Consider the following 24,529-nt stretch of genomic DNA (forward strand, 5'->3'; position numbering starts at 1 on the left):
ACAGGTCCCTCTGTACCTTCTGGAGGCTGGTCTCCCTGGAAGAGCTGATAATTCATTTTGATGAACATCATCTTCTCCACATTCTGTGGAAGCAACCTCCTACGCCTTTCGCTGACAAGGTTCCCGGCTGCACTAAACACTCTTTCGGAGTACACACTGGAGGGGGGGCAACTCAGGTAAAATAGAGCCCGTTTGTACAGGGGCCTCCAAATTGCCTCTTTTTCCTGCCAGTACAGGTATGGACTGTCTGCCATGCCTACTTGGATGCTGTCACCGATGTAATCCTCCACCATTCTGTCAATGGTGACAGTATCATATGCAGTGACAGTAGACATGTCAGAAATTGTTGCCAGGTCCTTCAGTCCGGACCAGATGTCCAAACTTGGTCCTGCCTGCCCTGCATCACTGCCAGCGGGTTGCTTAGGATACCTAAGTTTTTTCCTGGCAGCCCCAGTTGCAGGAGAAAATGAAGAAGGAGCCGCTGACGTGTCACGTTCCGCTTCAGCTGACAGTGTGTTCACCAGCAGGTCTTTGCACCTCTGCAGGCTTGTGTCGGCCGGAAAGAGAGACACCACATAGGCTTTAAACCTAGGATCGAGCACGGTGGCCAAAACGTAGTGGTCTGATTTCAACAGATTGACCACCCTGGAATCCTGGCAAAGCGAATGAAGGGCTTCATCCACAAGTCCCACATGCCGAGCGGAATCGCTCCGTCTTAGCTCCTCCTTCACTTTCTCCAGCTGCTTCTGCAAAAGCCTGATGAGGGGAATGACCTGACTCAAGCTGGCAGTGTCTGAACTGACTTCACGTGTGGCAAGTTCGAAGGGCTGGAGAACCTTGCACAACACGGAAATCATTCTCCACTGCGCTTGAGTCAGGTGCATACCCCCTCCTTTGCCTATGTCATAGGTGGATGTATAGGCTTGTATGGCCTTTTGCTGCTCCTCCATCCTCTGAAGCATATAGAGGGTTGAGTTCCACCGCGTCACAACCTCTTGCTTCAGGTGATGGCGGGGCAGGTTCAAGAGTGTTTGCTGGCGCTCCAGTCTTCGGCACGCAGTCGCTGAATGGCGAAAGTGTCCAGAAATTTTTCGGGCCACCCAAAGCGTCTCCTGCACGCCCCTGTCGCTTTTCAGAAAATTCTGCACCACCAAGTTTATTGTGTGAGCAAAACATGGGACGTGCTGGAATTTGCCCAGATGTAATGCCCGCACAATATTGGTGGCGTTGTCAGATATCACAAATCCCCAGGAGAGTCTAAGTGGGGTAAGCCACTGGGCGATGATTTCCCTCAGTTTCTCTAAGAGGTTGTCGGCGGTGTGCCTCTTACTGAAACCGGTGATACACAGCGTAGCCTGCCTTGTAACGAGCTGGCATTTCTGAGATGCTGCTACTGGTGACGCTGCTGCTGTTGCTGCGTAAGGTGATACATCTACCCAGTGGGCTGTCACAGTCATATAGTCCTTAGTCTGCCCTGTTCCACTTGTCCACATGTCCGTGGTTAAGTGGACATTGTGTACAACGGCATTTTTCAGGACACTGAGGACACTTTTTCTGACGTTTCTGTACAGTCTCGGTATCGCCTGCCTAGTGAAGTGGAATCTAGACGGGATTTGGAACCGGGGACACACTACCTCCATCAATTGTCTAAATCCCACTGCACTAATGGCGGATACCGGACGCACGTCTAACACCAACATAGCAGTCAAGGCCTCAGTTATACGTTTTGCTTCAGGATGACTGCTGTCGTACTTCATCCTCCTCGCTAAGGACTGTTGGAGGGTCAATTGTTTAGTAAAAGTAGTGGTGTTCCTACTTCCTCTCTGGGATGATGAACGACTCCCAGCAGCAGCAACAGCAGCAGCGGCAGCAGTAGGCGTAGCAATGCAGGATCCTCCGGAGGAATCCCGGATAGGAGAGTCAGTCATGCCAGTGACATGGCCTGCAGGACTACTTCCGATCCTAACTAAGGAGGAAATTGACGAGGAGGGAGTTGACGGTGTGGTTTGCAGGCGCTTGGATACAACAGGACAACGGGATTTAGGTGTCCCTGGACTGCTTACGGTCTTAGCCAAAGTTTCTGAACTTGACAGTAACTTTTTATGAACGCGCTGCAGGTGCCGTATAAGGGAGGATGTTCCTAGGTGGTTGACGTCCCTACCCCTACTTATTTCACCTTTACATATGGTACATATGGCAAGACAGTTGTTGTCCGGATTTGGATAGAAATATTGCCAGACCAAAGAGGTGGAATGTTTGGTCTTCTGCCCAGGCATGACCGTGATGGGCTTTTTCATCCCACGGACAACAACTGTCTCCCCCGGAGCCTGATTTAAACAAACCACATCACCATCAGAATCCTCCTCGCCAACTTCCTCCTCAGCACCAGCTACACCAGTATCCTCATCCTGTTGTACTTCAACAGTGACATCTTCAATTTGCATATCAGCAAGTGGACTGTGGGTGCTCCTTTCAGCACTTGCAGGGGGCGTGCAAATGGTGGAAAGAGCCACCTCTTCCCGTCCAGTGCTGGGAAGGTCAGGCATCGCAACCACCACCACACTTGGACTCTCCTTGGGGATTTGTGATATCTTCTTAGAAAGCACAGTTCTTCGCTGTGCTTTTGCCAGCTTAACTCTTTTCATTTTTTTAGTGGGAGGAGGGCTTCCATCGTCATGTGAAGCTGAACCACTAGTCATGAACATACTAGGGATCGACCTTAGCCGTTCCTTGCCACTCCGTGTCGTAAATGGCATATTGGCAAGTTTACGTTTCTCTTCAGCTGATTTAAATGTCTTTTTCAAGGTCATTTTCCTGAACTTTGCCATTTGGGATTGTATGTGCCCTCTACTATGACATTGGGCATCGGCCTTGGCAGACGACGTTGATGGCATGTTATTGTCTATGTCATGACTAGTGGCAGCAGCTTCAGCACTAGGAGGAAGTGGTTCTTGATCTTTCTCTATTTTATTTTTATCGGAGAAAGTTTGGTCCTCCATTTATGTTATATCGATTTGATATATACGTGCGGCTAAACACAGAAAATAATTTTTTTTGGGGTTTGGACTGGAGTGTACTTTGTGGGTTACAGCACCCTTTAACGGTCAAGCCAGCCGGCCCTTTACTTATGACACAGGCGCACGCTTGGCACTACTTTGTTGATGCACGTGCGGCTACTGCGCACACAATTCACAAACACAGAAAATAATTTTTTTTTTGGTTTGGACTGGAGTGTACTTTCGGGGGTTACAGCACCCTTAACGGTCAAGCCAGCCGGCCCTTTACTTATGACACAGGCGCACGCTTGGCACTACTTTGTTGATGCACGTGCGGCTACTGCGCACACAATTCACAAACACAGAAAATAATTTTTTTTTGGTTTGGACTGGAGTGTACTTTCGGGGGTTACAGCACCCTTTAACGGTCAAGCCAGCCGGCCCTTTACTTATGACACAGGCGCACGCTTGGCACTACTTTGTTGATGCACGTGCGGCTACTGCGCACACAATTCACAAACACAGAAAATAATTTTTTTTTGGTTTGGACTGGAGTGTACTTTCGGGGGTTACAGCACCCTTTAACGGTCAAGCCAGCCGGCCCTTTACTTATGACACAGGCGCACGCTTGGCACTACTTTGTTGATGCACGTGCGGCTACTGCGCACACAATTCACAAACACAGAAAATAATTTTTTTTTTGGTTTGGACTGGAGTGTACTTTGGGGGTTACAGCACCCTTTAACGGTCAAGCCAGCCGGCCCTTTACTTATGACACAGGCGCACGCTTGGCACTACTTTGTTGATGCACGTGCGGCTACTGCGCACACAATTCACAAACACAGAAAATAATTTTTTTTTTGGTTTGGACTGGAGTGTACTTTCGGGGGTTACAGCACCCTTAACGGTCAAGCCAGCCGGCCCTTTACTTATGACACAGGCGCACGCTTGGCACTACTTTGTTGATGCACGTGCGGCTACTGCGCACACAATTCACAAACACAGAAAATAATTTTTTTTTGGTTTGGACTGGAGTGTACTTTCGGGGGTTACAGCACCCTTTAACGGTCAAGCCAGCTGGCCCTTTACTTATGACACAGGCGCACGCTTGGCACTACTTTGTTGATGCACGTGCGGCTACTGCGCACACAATTCACAAACACAGAAAATAATTTTTTTTTTGGTTTGGACTGGAGTGTACTTTCGGGGGTTACAGCACCCTTAACGGTCAAGCCAGCCGGCCCTTTACTTATGACACAGGCGCACGCTTGGCACTACTTTGTTGATGCACGTGCGGCTACTGCGCACACAATTCACAAACACAGAAAATAATTTTTTTTTGGTTTGGACTGGAGTGTACTTTCGGGGGTTACAGCACCCTTTAACGGTCAAGCCAGCCGGCCCTTTACTTATGACACAGGCGCACGCTTGGCACTACTTTGTTGATGCACGTGCGGCTACTGCGCACACAATTCACAAACACAGAAAATAATTTTTTTTTTGGTTTGGACTGGAGTGTACTTTGGGGGTTACAGCACCCTTTAACGGTCAAGCCAGCCGGCCCTTTACTTATGACACAGGCGCACGCTTGGCACTACTTTGTTGATGCACGTGCGGCTACTGCGCACACAATTCACAAACACAGAAAATAATTTTTTTTTTGGTTTGGACTGGAGTGTACTTTCGGGGGTTACAGCACCCTTAACGGTCAAGCCAGCCGGCCCTTTACTTATGACACAGGTGCACGCTTGGCACTACTTTGTTGATGCACGTGCGGCTACTGCGCACACAATTCACAAACACAGAAAATAATTTTTTTTTTGGTTTGGACTGGAGTGTACTTTCGGGGGTTACAGCACCCTTAACGGTCAAGCCAGCCGGCCCTTTACTTATGACACAGGCGCACGCTTGGCACTACTTTGTTGATGCACGTGCGGCTACTGCGCACACAATTCACAAACACAGAAAATAATTTTTTTTTGGTTTGGACTGGAGTGTACTTTCGGGGGTTACAGCACCCTTAACGGTCAAGCCAGCCGGCCCTTTACTTATGACACAGGCGCACGCTTGGCACTACTTTGTTGATGCACGTGCGGCTACTGCGCACACAATTCACAAACACAGAAAATAATTTTTTTTTTGGTTTGGACTGGAGTGTACTTTCGGGGGTTACAGCACCCTTAACGGTCAAGCCAGCCGGCCCTTTACTTATGACACAGGTGCACGCTTGGCACTACTTTGTTGATGCACGTGCGGCTACTGCGCACACAATTCACAAACACAGAAAATAATTTTTTTTTTGGTTTGGACTGGAGTGTACTTTCGGGGGTTACAGCACCCTTAACGGTCAAGCCAGCCGGCCCTTTACTTATGACACAGGCGCACGCTTGGCACTACTTTGTTGATGCACGTGCGGCTACTGCGCACACAATTCACAAACACAGAAAATATATTATTTTTTTAGCACTTGGGGGGAGCACCCCTGATGGACAGAGCACCCCCTGGACAACACTACAGCACTCCTTTAGGACTGGGACACTGCACAGGACTTTGGAGTGGACACAGCCCCTATGGAGAACTGACTGCACAACACAGTCCAGCCAGCCCCTATGGACTTTGAAGTAGTGGACACAGCCCCTATTAACAACAGCAGCACAGCACAACACAGCCAGCCCCTATGGACTTTGAAGTAGTGGACAACAGCAGCACTACACTACACTACACTACACTACACTACACAGCCCTAACTCCCACCCTCCCTCTTCACTGTCCACAGCCGAGTGAGAAAATGGCGCCGACGCGGGTACCTTATATAGGATCCAAAACCCGCGAGACTCGGAAGGCGGGATGATGACGTTTTGCCTCGATTTCAGATCCGAGTCAGGCGGGAAAAGTCGAGCCTGACTCGGATCGGACTCGGATCGGGGGGGCTCGGGGGGGTTCGGATTTCAGAAATCCGAACCCGCTCACCCCTAATATATATATATATGTACACACTATGGACCTCATTCAGAGTCGGTCGTTGCTGCTGCACGGTCGTACAGGAAAAGGGGCCGGATATACAAATGATGCACACGCATGTTGCGTCCCTAAGGTCGGATCGTTAGCTGGCCGACCAAGGGGAGGAAGCGGTCGGATCGCTAAAAAACGCCCCCATCTCGTACGCATTACACGTCATCTCCGGCCATATAAGGATTAATCGCGAGTATCGGAACTGGTCGTAGAGCTTAAGGTTGACCTTACCCTCTCTTAAGCTCTACAATCATGTCAGTGTAAAACCTCCCATGTCACGTGTGCCATGACACTACTTTGTTAATTATGCACTCCCATAAAACGCCGTTCGCATAATTAGGCACGCCTGCGTTCGGATCTCCACTCCCCCGTTTTCAAGCACCTTCCCGTTACCACCCACAAACGCCTCATCCTGTCACTCAAACTACCGACCTGGCTATGTTCAAGGAGAGAGAAATTTCTGATCGTAGCCGCTAGTATGCGCACGCGCATTGCGAACTTTACGCATGCGCAGTTTAGCGAACATCGGTAGCGTACGACCGTGCGGCTGCAACGACCGACTCTGAATGAGGTCCTATGTGTGGGTGTGTAATAATAAAAAAAAGAGTGTGTGTATATATATATATAATATATATATATAGTACATATGTGTTTATATCTATATATATAAATATGATTATCCATGGCCGCTCTCACATCATCCAGGTCTTGCAATGTACTGGGGTGTCACATGGAAAGTCCATAATATAGAGAAAAAGAGGGGCACTCACCAGCTTTCCGCAATTAAAGGTATCAAATTTTAATCCTCACAAATACCAATATCATCTCAACGTTTCGGTCCTACATAGACCTTCTTCAGGAGATATAGCAGTACAACAAGTGCATCAGTGACCAACCAATCCTTTAGAGATCCTATATTGCAATGGGTAGCTATGCTCCATGATGCTAGCCACACCCCACGACACAGACCATGCCCCCACATCACTGGTCACACCCCCATATCAGTAGTCACACCCCCTGCGACAGTACACAATAGGCCCTTCATAGATTTCAGCTCCAGGCCCCTGAAGACCTTAATCTGGCACTGGTGACACATCATGTCCGTGACGCTGATCACTGATGTTGGGCTTCAGGAGCCGCTCTGCGCCCTATGCAGCAGTGCTGACTGTGCTGCTTCATTCACAACACAGAGCCAGAAGGTAAGTAATCGGTGGTGGTGGGGGGGAAAGGGGGTAGGGGTTAGGCTCTCTGTAGCGGTGGGGGGGCCCCACAATTTAGTTCCCCCCCACTCCCACAAGCCTTAATCCAGTCCTGCTGATCATTGTCCTTTGGCTGAGGCAATGTACAGGAACTGGGTAATAGCAGTACCAGGGGTGCCGTTACTATGGTGAACACTTAAATGGTACCAGCCTGGGCCTGTTAGCAGCTCTTTTTACTAATGTCTCCTGTGCATGTGGAGGGTAAACAAGGAAAAATTTTAATGTATATTTGAAGTAAAGTCACAACAATAGCATTCTATATATACATATACTGTATACCAGGTCAGGCAACCAGAGGCGGATTGGGATAGAAAACCAGCCCGAGAAGTTTATGGAACCTAATGGTGGTGTGAGCCCTCCTCATAGGGCCTAATTCTGTAAATCTGAGTAGGACGCAGTTGTGGCCTTCCCTGCGTCTTTTGCTGCAGTTGTGTCTGCGACTTTATGCTAATGCCGCTACAATGCCCTTTCCAGGTATATAGTCGTGCGTCCGAACGTGCAAGGACTGAGGGGCCCACTTCGCTGCAATCATGCTTTGTGCATGTTTAGATGTCACCATTGGTCGCACCATTGAAACTTTTACAAGCCCTATGCTAGGTGCAGATCATCTGCCTGAGTAATGCCTCCAATGTGAGCAATTCAGCGTCTCTATAAGCAAACACTTTCAACAACACTCCCATGTCACTCCAATAACATGCCCTGTCACTCCAATAACACGTCCATGCTATGTTACACTCGAGCCTGATTAGCCAACCCCCTGTAACTGCCTAGGAACACCCAACACATTTTCTAATACACTTCTTGGTGCATCCATCTGAATTTGTACTGCAACTCTGTATGAACGCCATCAGGACACATGCGAGGTGCAACTCGGGCGCATGCGCGGACTAAAAACATCACACAAGAGAAAAACCCTTTGGCCCCCACAGGAAAATAAAACCACATTTGCCCCTACAGAAAACAATAAAACACACAGGAAAAACAAACAAACACATTGGCCTCAATAAGAAGAAAATAAAACACAACGATCCCCAAACAGGAAAAAATAAAACACATTGTCCCACATACTGTAGGAAAAAAAAAAACACATTAGCCCCCGACAGGAAAAAAATAAAACATACATAATTGCCCCAGCCCCCCACAAAAGACTGACCTGACTGCAGTACTTGCTGAAATGCTTGGCTCCGGGACATTTGGACTGCACCGCACATCTTGTAGTAGGTCAGGGGGCCCTCAGTTACACTTCCGGGCAAGGCTGCCAGTAGAAATTACAGCAGGACTGAGAAAATAGGCAGGCCGCTCCCACTTCCTCTGTCCAGGCCCGGGACTACAGGCCTGGCAGTCCCCCATCCCCAAATGCGGCCCTGACTGTGTGGTGTGATATTTTATACTGGAGTGGGCACTTAATAATAAGGGGCAGTGTGACATAGTGGGGGAATAATATTAATGGGGGCATTGTGTGATATAGAGGGGTTTGGTATGGGAGACCAGCAGTCGGGATTCCAGCTGTCAAAACACCGTCAGTGGCATCCCGATGCTTAGTATAGGTCTAGGTAAGTATCATAACCTTCCCCCCTACACCCCCTAACCCTAACTTCCTGCATCCTAACCTTAACCCCCCCCACCCCACATCCTAACCCTTTCGGTTAGTGCCTAAACCTAACCCTCCCGGTGGTGCCTAATCCTAACCCTACCCCCCCCCCCACTCCCACGGCTACAAACTAACCTGGCCCGCTATACTTACATTTGAGATGCCGGCTGTTGGGATTCTTGTGTTGGCATCTGCAGTGATGTCGGGATTCCGGCGCCAGACCCGGGTCCGGCATCCCGTGCGGATGTATAATAACTACATCCCATATAGAGGGGCACTGTGAGTCATAATATTTAATAATATGGGGCAGTGCAGCATAGTGGGGGAATAAAGAATTATTATGGGGGCACTGTGTGAGATAGAGGTGCACTGTGGGGCATAATATTAATATTGGCAGCAGGAAGAGTGAGGGGAGAATGGTCCTGACACACTGGCTGCTGCAGCCGCATGTGCAAGGGAGACACTGACAGACCGACCTGGGAGACCCACACTCACACATTGAATTCAGCCCTATTGGCTACTCTGCTTCCGAATGCTGTAGGGGGTAGGCTAGTTAGCCTATCAGGGCAGGCTATCATCCCCAGTCGAACAACTACATTACACAGCCGCTGTTCCCAGCTAGCGGCACCCTGAAGTGACCGCTATCCGGAGCATATGACCACTTCCAGTTTGTGTTCCACAGTAGAACACAAGTAATGGAAGCGCGGCTCCAGCCAAAAATGGGAGCCGACCCACATTTATAGACAGTTATAGACAGTTTGAGTCGGCTCGTCCAAGGGGACTATGGGACCGGCCCAGTGGGAACTTACTCGCTGTCCCGGTGGCCCAATCTGCCACCTGCAAGCAACTATACTATATCTAATGAGGCAAGATAGTGTCTTTGAGGTGGCTATATCTGCTAGCTGTGGTATATACAGTTTCATCAGGATTAACTCCTGCTCTGCGGCAGCTGAGATACAGTAATAGTACTCTGTGTGCGTCTTTTGCCAGTTGCCAGGTCTGCAACTTTATGCTAATAACGCTACAAGCCCTTCCCTTGTATTCATCCGTGCAGATGAATGTGCAAGGAGACTCCCACAACACGCCCAGTGAACAGACCATTTTTTTGTGCATTTCTAGCCACCTCCCAGTCACCTCTCAAGAACGCCCGTCACTTTTGCAAACTCCCATGTCTCCTTCTCCACTGTTGCAAATCTCTATTCAACAAGTGGGATCGGACCTCATCTCCTTCCCGGCCACTCCTTAGGAATGGTAGGATGTAAAGTTTCCAGTGCCCAAGGAAGTTGTAAATTGGCCAGTGTCAGCGAATTTCCGCCCTGGCCTTTAAACTCCAGGGATCAGGCCTGCCTAAACTGGTGAGGGCTGGATCTGTGAGTTACAATTAAAATCAAATACCTTGTTTACTTACTCTTTATTTTGTCTTATTGCATGCAAATGCATTTATATGTTTCTTATGCTGGGCATACACTGTCAGATAAAATGTCTGTCAGACCGATAGACATTTTATCCGGCCTGCTGCCAGCCGCAGATGTTTACCCGGAAATATCGCATCGGACGGGCACGCTGGACAATCCGGCATTCCCGACTGAGCTATATTTACCCCTCGGTCGCCCCCCACACGCTACAATTATCGGGGCGATCCGCCGATATCGGGCGGATCGCCCCGATAATTGTAGCGTGTATGGTCAGCATAAGTTAGGAGAAGTAACTTATACATGAATTGCTTTATAAACTTTAAATAACGTCCAGCTTTTAATAATATATCTGAATGAGCAAAAGCAAATAAATGCTACTTTTAACACTATTTAAGCAAAACCTATGATCAGACTGTGTGCCACTCCAGGACAGTGCCCTTTCCACCTTATCTATGAAGGTGTGTAGATATTTTTAAAAGGCAGGACTAATTCCAGGGCTCAGACTCTGAGTATGTAAAGCTGTTTATCATACTGTGTATTTATGTCTAATCTCCCTTCACCTTTATATTGACCCTACATACATTACAAATGTACACGCCCTCTAAGAGACAGTTACCCAATTACATTAGCCACGTCATTGAAGATTTGAACAGCTTTGTTGTTATATGTGGGTTTAGTACACAAACAATTACATACTAACATTCCAAAATAATTCCTATATCATTCTGCAAAGCAACCTGCCTTTCAAAGCTTGTAATTGTGTGGGTCATATTTCTAAATGGTGATTTATGTTACTGACAATTAGAAAGCAATTTCACTAATTGTAATTGACCACAATGTATAACCTGATGTTTCGGAAGTGCAAACTTATATTCATATCAAAGCATTTGTTAATTATCTATACTTGCAAACCATGAATCTGGTAACTACACGTTCACAGATACTGTTCTAGAAGAGTTGTCATTCTGTTTTTAGAGGAAAATTCCCTGCTTCAGCGTTTCACGTACGTCCATTTTGTGGGGAGATCTTGACATTCATACGCCACTTAAGCAACTACAGATGATTTATCTCCACCACATCTCCATTTGTGGTTTAGCGTGTGCAACTGGGCGTTTGCATGTAGGATAAGTGTTCCCTGGGCATGTACAGTAGATAGAATTGTTCCCTATTCAAAGAGGTGCTTGCACAGAGATCTGTTTCAGTTCAGACAGCTCTTTTGCACCAAGCAAGCCCTCCCTGATAGTAAGGAAGACTACGTTCACAAGTGGGTGTATAGGAGTGGTGTAGCTCAGGGCCGTAACTAGGGTAGTGCGACCAACGCCATGGCACAGGGCACCGCAGGGCAGGGTGCGCTGTTCAGGCCTATTAATATTCCTGTTTATTATCATTCTCACTTGTAGCTTCCTCTTCTTTTATCCCCAGCATCTCCTGGCTGCCCCAGGAGTATCCCTATCTCTTCCCTGGCCCTTCCCCATGAAGCCATGGATCTTTTTCAGGTGCACTCTCTTATGTCCCTATATAAAAAAAATGAGGGAGGCGGCACCAATGCTCTCTCTAGCACAGGGCACCAGAAAGTCTAGTTACAGCTCTGGTGTAGCTGCATAGGTCTGGTCAACAGGCGGAGATCCATAATCATTTCCAAGCATGCAAAAAGTATTTATTTTGATTATCAACAAATTTAGCAAAAGATGTGCACATTTACTTTCCTCTTGTCTGCACCTGGAAAAACCATTTAATCTCTAACATCATAGGTATGAAAGAACATAAAGCCTCAATGTCAGGTGAATGCATTTGCAAATTTAAGTGTTTGAGACGCACAAATCTTGAGATGTGTACAACTCCACAAAGGGTGTTGAATGCTTCTGCATAAAGATACACTTTTGTTTGCAGTAGTAGAGAAGTCAGTTGATGATATCATCATCAAATTGATGATAATGATGATTTACATTGTTTAATATATTTAAAAGAAAAAAAAATGCATGACCACCCACCCGCAAGATAGTTCATGGATATAATATAAAAAATACAGTACACAATTGTATTCCAAAATTCACTTTGGAAATAGATATTTCCTAAAGTTTGGGGGAGTAATTTCAGAATTTTAATTAAAGAAAGTTCTCAACAGTGTTTTGTTTTTGTTTATACAGTATTTTGGTAGGGTGAACTACAAATCCCAGCGGGATGTGGAAGCCAGGGCATGCTGGGATATATAGTTTAACAAGCCCCAATATGCCCTGGCAGCTATTGGTATGCTAGCATCTATAGTTCTACAAGCTCCAGCATACCCAAGCATTTTATGACTGCTATGGCTTTTCTAAAGGCTCATACACACTTAACGATATGCTCCATGAGCGATATCGTTAAGTGTATCCCCTGCACTACCAGCATCAATGTCGTTCTCAACATTGAACAAACACACTGAACGATATCATTAACGATATCGTGACGGTATCCTCCCTCATCCCCATACTTGCACAACCTGACGATGTCGTCAGGTTACCCTGCACGTACGGCCGATGAAAGACATTATTAACGATCTGCTAGAGCGCACATCGTTAACGATATCTTGCATACACACTGTACGATATTGAACGTGATGTCATTATCGTCCATATCATCCAATTTATCATCTAATGTGTATGCGCCTTAAAACCATCAGTACCACACACACACACATTATTATTTTTTTATTATTATTATTATTATTATTATTTAAACATACACAAGCCAGGGGTCTTGAGAAGAGTACAATGACTGTCCAATGTTTTTGTTGGGGGGGGGCTTCAGTAGGAGATGGACAAATTATTTTTAGGGAACTCAGCTAGGGGGACTCCACATTACACATTTCACTGTAATAGTGCGCCCAGCCCAGCCCAGCCTGTCATTGAGCATCTGCAACAGATAAACATACTAGCACACATATCTGCAGATGTGTCCACCTCTAATTTAGTAGCAGCTACTGTACATGAACACACCATTATTCTAGTTGTCCTGCACTTGCCCACTTATTGTTCCGCCTCTGTAAGTATGTGAAATGTAATATGTTGCTGTACCTGTATACAAATGTATACATACACATCTCAGATGAACATTCGCAGTACAGAAATGCACAAAGGAGCAAAAACTACGTCTAACTCATAAAGTCATTGTTGCAATGTGGAATAGATTTGCATTAAGTTGATATTTTATGATCATGAACATTGTTTATGCTTTGCCTTGCAATATAGTAAAGATATAACATTTTATTTCTAGTACAATTCTTAGAACAGATTTATGATTGTACCTTTCTGTGTATACCCTGCACCAGTGTACACTTTAAGAAACATTATGGTATTTCTAGCTAAATATTAGCTATATTTTAAACATTTGGTCCAGATTGGGCTGCAAAATGTTGCCCATTTAACTGGAGGAGTTTGGCATTAATGTCCCCAGTCTTGCTCCAACCACTCCACATGGTATGCAGTCAGGAAGCCGGTGGTCAAAATGCCGACCGCCGGCTTCTCGACTGTGAAATCCCAGCATGGGACTAATGATAGGCGTCGAAATCCCGACGCCTATCATTATCCACCCACCAAAATCCTGATGCCCGGCATACCGAATGAAGGTAAACCGGGTGTCAGGAGCGGCCAGCCGTGGGGATTGAGGGTTAGGTTTAGGGGCTTCCGGGAGGACTTAGGGTTAGGCACCCCCCTGTTAGGGTTAGGCTAAGGGAAGGGGGGTTAGGGTTAGGCAACCCCAGGGGTAGGCTAGGGTTAGGCACCCCCCGAGAGGATTTGGTTTAGGGTGTGGGGAGGGGGGTTAGGTTTAGGCACCCATGGGGTGAGGTTAGGGTTAGGCACCCCCTAAGGGAGGGTTAGGGTTAGGGGGGGGAGAGGATTAGCAGGTGTGCCAAGAGGGGAGGGAGCATGTACAAATTACCCCGGCTTGCTGGAGGGGCCCAGCGGGGGCCCGGGTCCGGTACCGCTTCCCCCCTCTTTCATCACAGCAGCCCAGCACACGCTGCTGTGTGTTGGGCTGCACTGGGAGACTGCTCGCGGCTGCTATGAAGCAGCCACAGCAGTCTCCTATGCCTGTGGGGGGAGCAATCAAGCTGATTGTGCCCCCCACTGGTTATGCGCCGGGCTGAGGGGGCTCAGAGCGCCCCCCTCGCCAGGGCGCGCTGCAAAACTTTTTTTTTTCCCTCGAAGGGGATGTGGCCACGCCTCCCGCGATTAAGCCACGCCCCCTTTACCCGTGCTTGCTGCAGCTCTCAGCGGGCCTGAGGGTTAGGTATAGTTAAAATACTTACCCTGTCGGGATCTTCAGTCTTCTGCCTTCTGGCGTCGGTATTACATCCGCCAGGCTTATGTCCAGTGGTATGTCATACAGATTCCCTCCACACAGCAGAATGAAATGCCTTCTTTAATTCTGCAAATGCAAGTTCATGAAAAGATTGCAGAATGACATTATACATAATGGTTAGGCAGAAGTGGAATTTTTATATGGCAGAAAGCTGGCACTTGTGCAAAATGGTCTGTTTCATTACAAAACTTGATTTGTGTGAAATATTTCCATGATTTTCTAATCTCGCTATCTTGCAGTTTGCATCTAATAGCTTTCTATGTGATTTTTTTAAGTGTTTTGCAAAGATACATTACTGGCAGTAATCATACTGTATAATACAATGACATACTGAATTCTATGTACGTTTCCTCTGTAGTACTACCGAATGTGGACTTATGATTTTTCCCGGATGTTGTGGTATATAAAACGATGATTATTCTTGTGTACGTTTTCAGACTACAATTCCCAGCATGCAAAGCGCTTTGACCTTTGTGATGATTGGACCAGATGGACGGTCATGATAGGCTAATGCAGACACATCATGTGTCTTACTAGCCAATGATACTCCGAGTTTTGTGGAATCATTTGCCGGATATGCATTTTTAAGGAGTATTTTCTCCCAATACGTGATATGTGTGAGGTGAACAAGCCCTTGGACTGGGCGAAACGCGCGTCCTTCTTCCTTGGATATCCGACTCATGCAGTGATCGGACTCCTAGTAGCCTTACCCTGGGATCGTATGTATGCCTGTAACTGACTTTGCATCACTACAGACATCTTTTGCTATGGATTATATGTGAGCCTGTAAATGACCTCCGTGTCAATACAGATATTTTTTCAGGAGCAACACGTAGAGTTTCTATATTGTGATTATACGGCTTTTTTACTGATCTAGTGGGGGAATTTACTCCCCTATTTCAGTGTGACACGTACCTATTTGTAGTGCTGTTTCAGTCTATGGTTTATTTTATAAGTGTTCTAGTAAATGCTGTATAACATATGAGCTAATTATTCGGATGATTGTATATATCTATATGCTCATTACTTATCCACTAGACTAGCACATACTCTGTCTATTCACAGTGGAGGTTCAGTATTATACTGACAATCTATTTCTTTTGTGTTTCCTTTTGTTTAGTCTATTGTTTATGTATAAGTGTTCTAGTAAACGCTGAATAACATATGAGCCAATTATTTGGATGATTGTATATATCCATATGCTCATTACTTATCCATTTGACTAGCATATACTCTGTCTATTCACAGTGGAGGATCAGTATTATACTGACAACCTATTTCTTTTGTGTACCCTATGAGGTTTGAGATACATTACGATACACATTAATTTATACTGGCTGCTGTGTTAACCAGTTATGATTAGGCTTTTGGAAAATGCTACCACCAATTGCCTACTCACAGGATTGAATGGAATCACCCGCTACGCTAATTATTGTATGATTTAGTAGTTGGAATGTACTATTTACAAACTGCCTATTAACAGGATTGAATCCAATCATCTATCATACAGACCATACTAAGTGTATCAATGTTATCTTAGAGTAATATATTAACATCATTGTCACATGAACAGCATATTTAGAATAGCTTATTGGAACATATTATTTGACTGATTAAGGACATTAGTAATCAGTCAGATAATTACACTTGACTGTTTTACTTTATATGTTTAACTATGTGACCTACTGTATAATTGCAATTAAAGTACGCTTATGCAATACTTTTATTGATACTGTGTATTATTTAACAAAGTGGACTTCTCTGGTGAGTCAGTCCTACATACACTCTTACGCTGTGTGTACCTGGGCATTTACACTCCCCAGTTGGGAATTATCTACAATCATACCATACTGGATATGCCCAATCTCGTCTGATCTTGGAAGCTATACAGTCATGGGCCTGGTTAGTACCTGGATGGGAGACCACTTGGGAATACCAGGTGCTGTAGGTCATTAATACTGGAGGTGGATTAGGACGATTGGTAACTCAGCAGAGTGGCAACTCAGTACCATTATAACATTTCACATATATCCAGAGGATAAGAAATTTTATTGCAATGGTTACTTATTTACGACCAGGGTATTTATCTATCTACATGTATGTATGAACGCATGTAGAGATTTTATCTTATTTTTCGATACATTCTATTTTCGCCCTTACCTAATAACTCCAATTTTGTTTGAAGGGTTATTTATTTTCAATTTTTAATACAACTCTGATTAAAAGTTAATTTTTACAGGAGGAAATAGGTTGGATTATTTATTACTGATATGTTCAAACACCAACCCTTTTCTATTGGTAGTGCATATAAGGTTGTGTGACATCTGGTCATGTAGGGTGTAATTGATATCATTTTCAATTATCAATCAACAAATATAATTGAAAGTGGACTTTTGTCATGAAGAGTGCCCCAGCGAATAGCCCTCTCTTTCTCTCCTTGTCCTTTGTACCAATATAGTAAAGATATAACATTTTAATTCTAGTACAATTCTTAGAACAGATTTATGATTGTACCTTTCTGTGTATACCCTGCACCAGTGTACTCTTTAAGAAACATTATGGTATTTCTAGCTAAATATTAGCTATATTTTAAACATTTGGTCCAGATTGGGCTGCAAAATGTTGCCCATTTAACTGGAGGAGTTTGGCATTAATGTCCCCAGTCTTGCTCCAACCACTCCACATGGTATGCGGTCAGGAAGCCGGTGGTTGAAATGCCGACCGCCGGCTTCTCGACTGTGAAATCCCAGCATGGGACTAATGATAGGCGTCGAAATCCCGACGCCTATCATTATCCACCCACCAAAATCCTGATGCCCGGCATACCGAATGAAGGTAAACCGGGTGTCAGGAGCGGCCAGCCGTGGGGGTTGAGGGTTAGGTTTAGGGGCTTCCGGGAGGACTTAGGGTTAGGCACCCCCCTGTTAGGGTTAGGCTAAGGGAAGGGGGGTTAGGGTTAGACAACCCCGGGGGTAGGCTAGGGTTAGGCACCCCCGAGAGGATTAGGTTTAGGGTGTGTGGAGGGGGGTTAGGTTTAGGCACCCATGGGGTGAGGTTAGGGTTAGGCACCCCCTAAGGGAGGGTTAGGGTTAGGGGGGGAGAGGATTAGCAGGTGTGCCAAGAGGGGAGGGAGCATGTACAAATTACCCCGGCTTGCTGGAGGGGCCCAGCGGGGGCCCGGGTCCGGTACCGCTTCCCCCCTCTTTCATCACAGCAGCCCAGCACACGCTGCTGTGTGTTGGGCTGCACTGGGAGACTGCTCGCGGCTGCTATGAAGCAGCCACAGCAGTCTCCTATGCCTGTGGGGGGAGCAATCAAGCTGATTGTGCCCCCCACTGGTTATGCGCCGGGCTGAGGGGGCTCAGAGCGCCCCCCTCGCCAGCGCGCGCTGCAAAACTTTTTTTTTCCCTCGAAGGGGATGTGGCCACGCCTCCCGCGATTAAGCCACGCCCCCTTTACCTGTGCTTGCTGCAGCTCTCAGCGAGCCTGAGGGTTAGGTATAGTTAAAATACTTACCCTGTCGGGATCTTCAGTCTTCTGCCTTCTGGCGTCGGTATTACATCCGCCGGGCTTATGTCCAGTGGTATGTCATACAGATTCCCTCCACACAGCAGAATGAAATGCCTTCTTTAATTCTGCAAATGCAAGTTCATGAAAAGATTGCAGAATGACATTATACATAATGGTTAGGCAGAAGTGGAATTTTTATATGGCAGAAAGCTGGCACTTGTGCAAAATGGTCTGTTTCATTACAAAACTTGATTTGTGTGAAATATTTCCATGATTTTCTAATCTCGCTATCTTGCAGTTTGCATCTAATAGCTTTCTATGTGATTTTTTTAAGTGTTTTGCAAAGATACATTACTGGCAGTAATCATACTGTATAATACAATGACATACTGAATTCTATGTACTACTAAATAGTGTGTACAACAATAAAACTGGATCTGTCACCTACAGAAAAGTACACACTAAAAGGATAGCCAAGCAAATAAAGTATTTACTTACATATACTGCCTGCTGCTACAGTGAGCTTGTCATAACTGACATTGGCACCCCTACATACAATGGCTATAGCTTCTGCAATTAAAATGTGAGAAGTGCCACAGGTGAGTTTGTTTGATGTCAGAACATTGTGTAGAGTGCCAGCCATGATAGACTCATGGTGTCAATTCAATTACAGTACTGTAGGTGCGAGTTTGCATCATAAAACTCACATACATTGCGTAAATGTGCGCATCTGAGAAATACAAGATCCAATTTAGAAATGACAATTTGCATAACTCACAGCAGGAATGTACGACTTTTCCACAAAATGTGAACTGGGAGAAGTGCATGGAAAAGTGGGGAAATCATCCTGGACCCCTAAAAGTGACAACTGAGATAGCAGGACCATATAGAAGGCTGTTAGTGGCCATAAGGAAAGTACTGGAGGTTCTTTAAAGGTGTCAAATGGCTGATATTTGCACATTTTATTAATGGTTGAAAATTTTTTCGCAAGCAAGTGTTTTCCAGCAAATTAAAGTCATTCCAGGATTTAGGGGTACAGAAAAATGTCTGTGTAGTCATTTTTCAGTGTTTTTATACTACTGTAGTTTGTAAAAAGTTGGAAGAAACACTTTTACTTATTATCTCCAAGTTAAAAAAAACCCTCCCATCAATACAACACCTCCACATACCTGTCCAACATAATTGTACTCATTATTAAGCTTTTTAGTAAAATTCAACCTAATAACTGAAATGTCTTTATTGACCAAATTATGCTATTTAAACTCCTCCAAGTGCGTGATTATTCATTGGGGGGCTGTACTGTGTCCAGACATTTTAGTTATAAAATAAGGAATTTCCCTACCTTTTCTCCTGCTCAGGGGGGAGCGCACACAAAAATATGCAAATTACATCTGAAAAATCATTTTAACTGGCTAATATATCCAAAAATTTCTCCAGAATTGCTGATTTTTTTAAATGATCAGCTTATGTAAATAAGAGCTGTTCTAAGCTGATTCAGTATAATTCTATTAACAAATATGCAGATTTGTTAATAAAATTATACTGAATAAGGGTTAAATAGCTATTTTTACATAATATGATCATTTAGGAAAAGCAACAATTTCGGTGACATTTTAAAAAAAAATATATTTTATACAGTTAAAAAAATATGACTGATAACTAGGAGGGGGAGAGGGTATGTGGAGGCATGGCTGCTGCAGTGTAGTTAGCCCAGGCAATGCCTGTGGCCGGGGGAGAGATGGGAAGCTACAGCTGAAGCCCGCCCGCAGGAGGGGCTGAGGAAAGGTTGTCAAGGAAACCGATGGGATGGCCTGGTGGACTGAGATCTGCAGCTGCTGGAAGATTAGCTTCCTGCAACCACAGGAAAGCTCCTCCTGATACAGTCGCATCAGAAGCGAGAGTGTCAGGGAAAGCCCAGCCTGGCGTGGTTGCATCTGATGCAATCATGCCAGGCAACTGGTTAAAGTAAGTACATACTTTATTTACACAGTCTCTCCACATACCCAAATAAAAAAAACATATTTTAAGTGGAGATACCATTTAATGCATTGAATAGCTTCATATCTTAGCAAATTCTTCCCGGAATGTCACACCGGAGAACACCAGGTCACTTTGCTGGTCATGCACTGAAAGCAGTGAAATAAATGACTTTATTTTGCATATTATAATGAATTACAGTGGCTTAATATCTGTTGTTGTCATTACTCAAATAAATTATCACTTATTATTAATTCCAATTTAAAAAAAAATGGTAATATTTCCAATCAGCAAATAAAAACAAAATGAGTTCTAAATCAGAAAGGTCAATAAAATGGTCAGTTCTGCAATAAGTGTTTTTGCATAGTTTGCCTATATGGGAAATACTACCCAGGTTTGTTTATAAAATGGTGTTTGCTAAAAATGTTTACATCTCTGACAAGTATTTGCAGGTGGACAATTTATATATTTTGTGTGATGTTACTAGAATTGCAAAATTGCTTTGAATATATGTACATTAAAAGGAAGTCAATTTTACAGTTAGATGATATTAAACATTACAGTCTAATAAAACAGGGAAAGAAATATTGTTCTTTGAACAATGCAATACATAATAGAAAAAGGGGTGTCATTGTGATGGTGTTTGAACACCGGCAGTGGTACCCTACATTGCCTGTACACTGTGCATTATATCTCACAGCCCATAGGTGTGAGCAGAAAAATGCACCATGTAAGTCTACCGTATGTATAGATTTGTGCATTCTGCACATCACTCATCACTTATAATTGAATTGACTCCTTAGATACTGTATAAAACTAAATATTAAAATATATAGTTGCTTGCAAAGGATAAATTATAAGGAAAAACATAATACATGGGGAAGCTGGCTTTTCATGAGCTTATATGATCTATATTCCAGAGAAATTATTATTATTTTGTTTTCATTTTAAACATCAGGAAAAATAATACGATTATTGTCCTTTGAGTGTACTGTATGTTCCCAGTGTTCTTTGCTACTAATAACACAGCTTTAAAGATGTGCACTAGACAACCTAATTGACCAATTGCATTTTAAAAATGACGCAGTTCTAAAGTGCCTTTTATGTTCCAGGCAGCACTTCAGCTATTGCCTCCAGGGCACTGAGTGTCCAGAACATCAACTACAGTGACTCACCAACTAACAAAGAGAAACTGGAGCACAATGAGCTAGAAGATGAAATTCTGAAGGTGGATGAGATGATCAGTGACATGGAGTTGAAGGTTAATGTCTTAAGGTGGACTGTAGAAGCCACAGCAAATATGAATGATGAGCTTGACAACAATGATGTCTCTTCAACAGCTTTACTCTCTGTGGATGAAGGAGACAGTCGCCGTTGCTGCAATGGACAATTTATTGTGTCTTTGATTTTATGTGGTGTAGCACTAGTAGCGGTTACTCTTTCTTCTGTGCTGTAAACGTGTTATGAATCCCTGGTTAGTATTGTGCAGTGTTTATAACTCTCTATTTATATCATTCAAATGATAAATGGAATGTATTTAATAACATTATCATTATTTAATTACATTTGTTTGTGTGAGCCATGAAAACAAAGTCTGATTAAATTTGACCAACCACTAGACAGTTAGTTTCTCCAGGGTTTGCACTTTAAAATAAGACTAAGCAGAACAATAAGTATGTTTTTAGCATTTGTGTCTCCCCTGGCGCTTTTACATTTTTAATTTACTCTCTGCCTGGCTTCTACATTTCCAAATAAAGTTAAGTTAATAATATCAATATAGTGAGGAACAGGCAGAGCAAATCGTTAAGGCTATACCCAGTACTAATCATACTATAAACCACCAACTCAAAGTAAACTATTGTAACCTAAAACTTCTGAGTGCATTTTAAAGCCACATTTTCCTAGAAAATGAAAATGCTAGCTAGATTAAAGAAACTAGAGCAACAGATTATCATAATACTAGTCTCTTTCAGGCAGGCCGGCTCCAGGGTTCGGAGCACCCTGTGCCGGCCCTTGTGAAAGCGCCCTAACATCGCACGACCAAATTTGGGGGTGTGGTCTAATTATCATAGGCCACGCCCCCTGTGTGATGTTATTTTGAGGCGTGCCCGCATGGCACGCCTCCAAATAACGTGAGACTGGGGGTAAAGCCCAGCCCTCCGTCACTGGCTGGGCTTCCCCCAGCCCTCTCCCATCAGTGAATGGTTGCCGCGCATGCACGCGGCATCCATTCACACTCCAGGGGTCTGGCACCGCCGCACAGCTGTGGCGGTGGGGGTCCCCAACCTCCCGATATGACCACCCGCGGGCCACTTTTGGCCACGGGTGGAACAGCGGGACAGTACTGAAATCGGGATGCTGGGGAGGGGTGCTGCCCCTCTATGGGTGGCGCCCCTGTGCGACCGCACTGGTCGAACACCCCTAGAGCCGGCCCTGCTTTCAGTGCCATCAAGAGCGGGGCCGGGGCCGGTTACTGGGGGAGCCTGGCCAAATCTGGGAGACTGGCCATGCCGCCACAAAAAAAAGTAACAAAATACTGCATGCTGCAGTGTGCTCATCAAATGACCCAGCCTGCTGCACTGTGCTTTGCAAAGGGGACGTCCCCCTCAGAAGCACTGCAAAATGGCCCCTCAGCAACTGACCCGGGAGCCTTCCAACGAACCCAAGCCCAATTAAACAGTACCTGCTAACCCCCCTCTCGGCACTACTAGTCTCTTTATAAGATTAAACTCAAGGTAAAGGCAAAAGTCTGAATTAGTCTATAGGTTGCGGAAATGCCTAATAATAGATAAAATGTCAGGATTTTAGCATTGTGCACTTAAGATTAAGCATATGACAGTTTGTACAAGGAATGAGAAGTGCAGCATTTCAATTGTCTGTCATTTTTCTCACAACTAACCTGTCTTTTGGGAGGCTTACAAGAATTATATTATAGCTGACCTTTGCAGACCACCCATGGCCATTTCTCCTAGCCTTGATCGAAACCTAAGGGAAAAATTAAGGCTCTTTTAGAATCATGAAAAAAACTGTATTTAAATTTTAATATCTTACTTCATGTGCATCTGCCCATGTCCCCAGTTTTACATAGTAACAGAACAGCCTGTATCAAATCAGATAATTAAATACTCACAACAGTACAGAATAAGTCAAAGGATTAGTATGTAGGATGCCTGGACGTTCTGTGTGATTTATTTGCTAAGGTGAGGACAGGGCTGCTTGTGATGGAGCTGTGGGTTATGGTGCAGATGCAAGCAGGAAGCCATAGATTGAGTTTTTTCGAAGGGAAAGGATCCCACAAATGCACATATTAATAATATAAGACTGTCTCAGACACATATTAAATAGTAGAAAGTACAGGTTGAGTCTCCCAAATCCAAAATTCCGTAATACGGAATATTTCGAAATACGGAATTATTTTGACATGACTGAGATAGTGACACCTTTTCTTTCTGATGCTTCAATGTACACAAACTTTGTTTAAGGCACAAAATGATTATAAATATTGTATAAAATTCATTAGGCTGTGTGTAGAAGGTGTATATGAACCATAAATGCTTTCTGTGTTTAGATTTGGGTCCCATCCCCAAGATATCGCATTATGGTATGCAATTATTCCAAAATACGGAAAAATCCAAAATACTTCTGGTCCCAAGCATTTTGGATATGGGAGACTCAACTTGTAATAGAATTTTTTTCCCCACAATTTAGCATTTACATAATATTGGCTTTTGGTAACTTGGCGAGGAAGGGAGACAATTTCACCAATAATTTACCAGTGAACGAATATCTTCTCTACTTTCTAAACAACGTTACACATCCTGTCAATGCTGAAATTACTATGATAAGAATTAGCACAGTGGATAAAAACTTGTCGTTTGTATAAAGATGATACCATAAAAAACATACAATAAAGTTGTATGCAATTCCTACAATGATGTGTTAAGAGTATGTTTCAGTCTATAATACATCTTTCACCACACAAAGCACCCAGTCATTTTATACAAGTAGCGGTTCAGCTTTTTATCCTTCACATTTATTGGTTTTGTCTTTTCATTCTATTATCCATTGTCTAACCCAGATTTATTTTTACTTTGCTTTTACCAGCTACAGTTAAAAATAACTTATTATTAAACTGTAACTGATATATATTATAATATGATTGGTTTTAAATAAAACAATTTACTAATATTTTTTAAAGAATTGCATGTTATGATCCAAGGCTTTTCTGCATAGACTGCTGGCAAATATATCTCTGATATAAGAGACGTGTCACTGTCCACCAAAATTAGACATTCACTCAAAAACCAGAGTACTGTAAAGTAGAGTCAAAGGGGTAAATTTACTAAGATTCGAGATGGTCCTGATTTTCAAAGTGATTTATCTCGCTGTAACTCGCCAAAACTCGGGTGATTTAATCCCTTTTTTTAT

The 24,529-nt window shown here is 44.2% G+C and overlaps 1 protein-coding gene and 1 pseudogene across 1 annotated transcript in view; both read left to right on the top strand.

The window, feature by feature from the left end:
• Positions 1 to 21,567, top strand: part of LOC148524720 (regulator of G protein signaling 9-binding protein B-like) — a 112,531-nt gene extending 90,964 nt beyond the window's left edge. The window contains exon 3 of the mRNA XM_088471754.1: positions 21,214 to 21,567. Coding sequence (XP_088327880.1) covers positions 21,214 to 21,557 — 344 coding nt within the window. The 3' untranslated portion in view covers positions 21,558 to 21,567. The remainder of the gene's footprint in view (positions 1 to 21,213) is intronic.
• Positions 16,447 to 16,565, top strand: LOC148524721 (5S ribosomal RNA; annotated as a pseudogene).
• Positions 21,568 to 24,529: the final 2,962 nt, after the last annotated feature.

This window comes from Taudactylus pleione, unplaced genomic scaffold (assembly GCF_031769625.1).
Source record: "Taudactylus pleione unplaced genomic scaffold, aTauple2 ptg000116l, whole genome shotgun sequence".
Classification (NCBI taxonomy): Eukaryota; Metazoa; Chordata; class Amphibia; order Anura; family Myobatrachidae; genus Taudactylus; species Taudactylus pleione.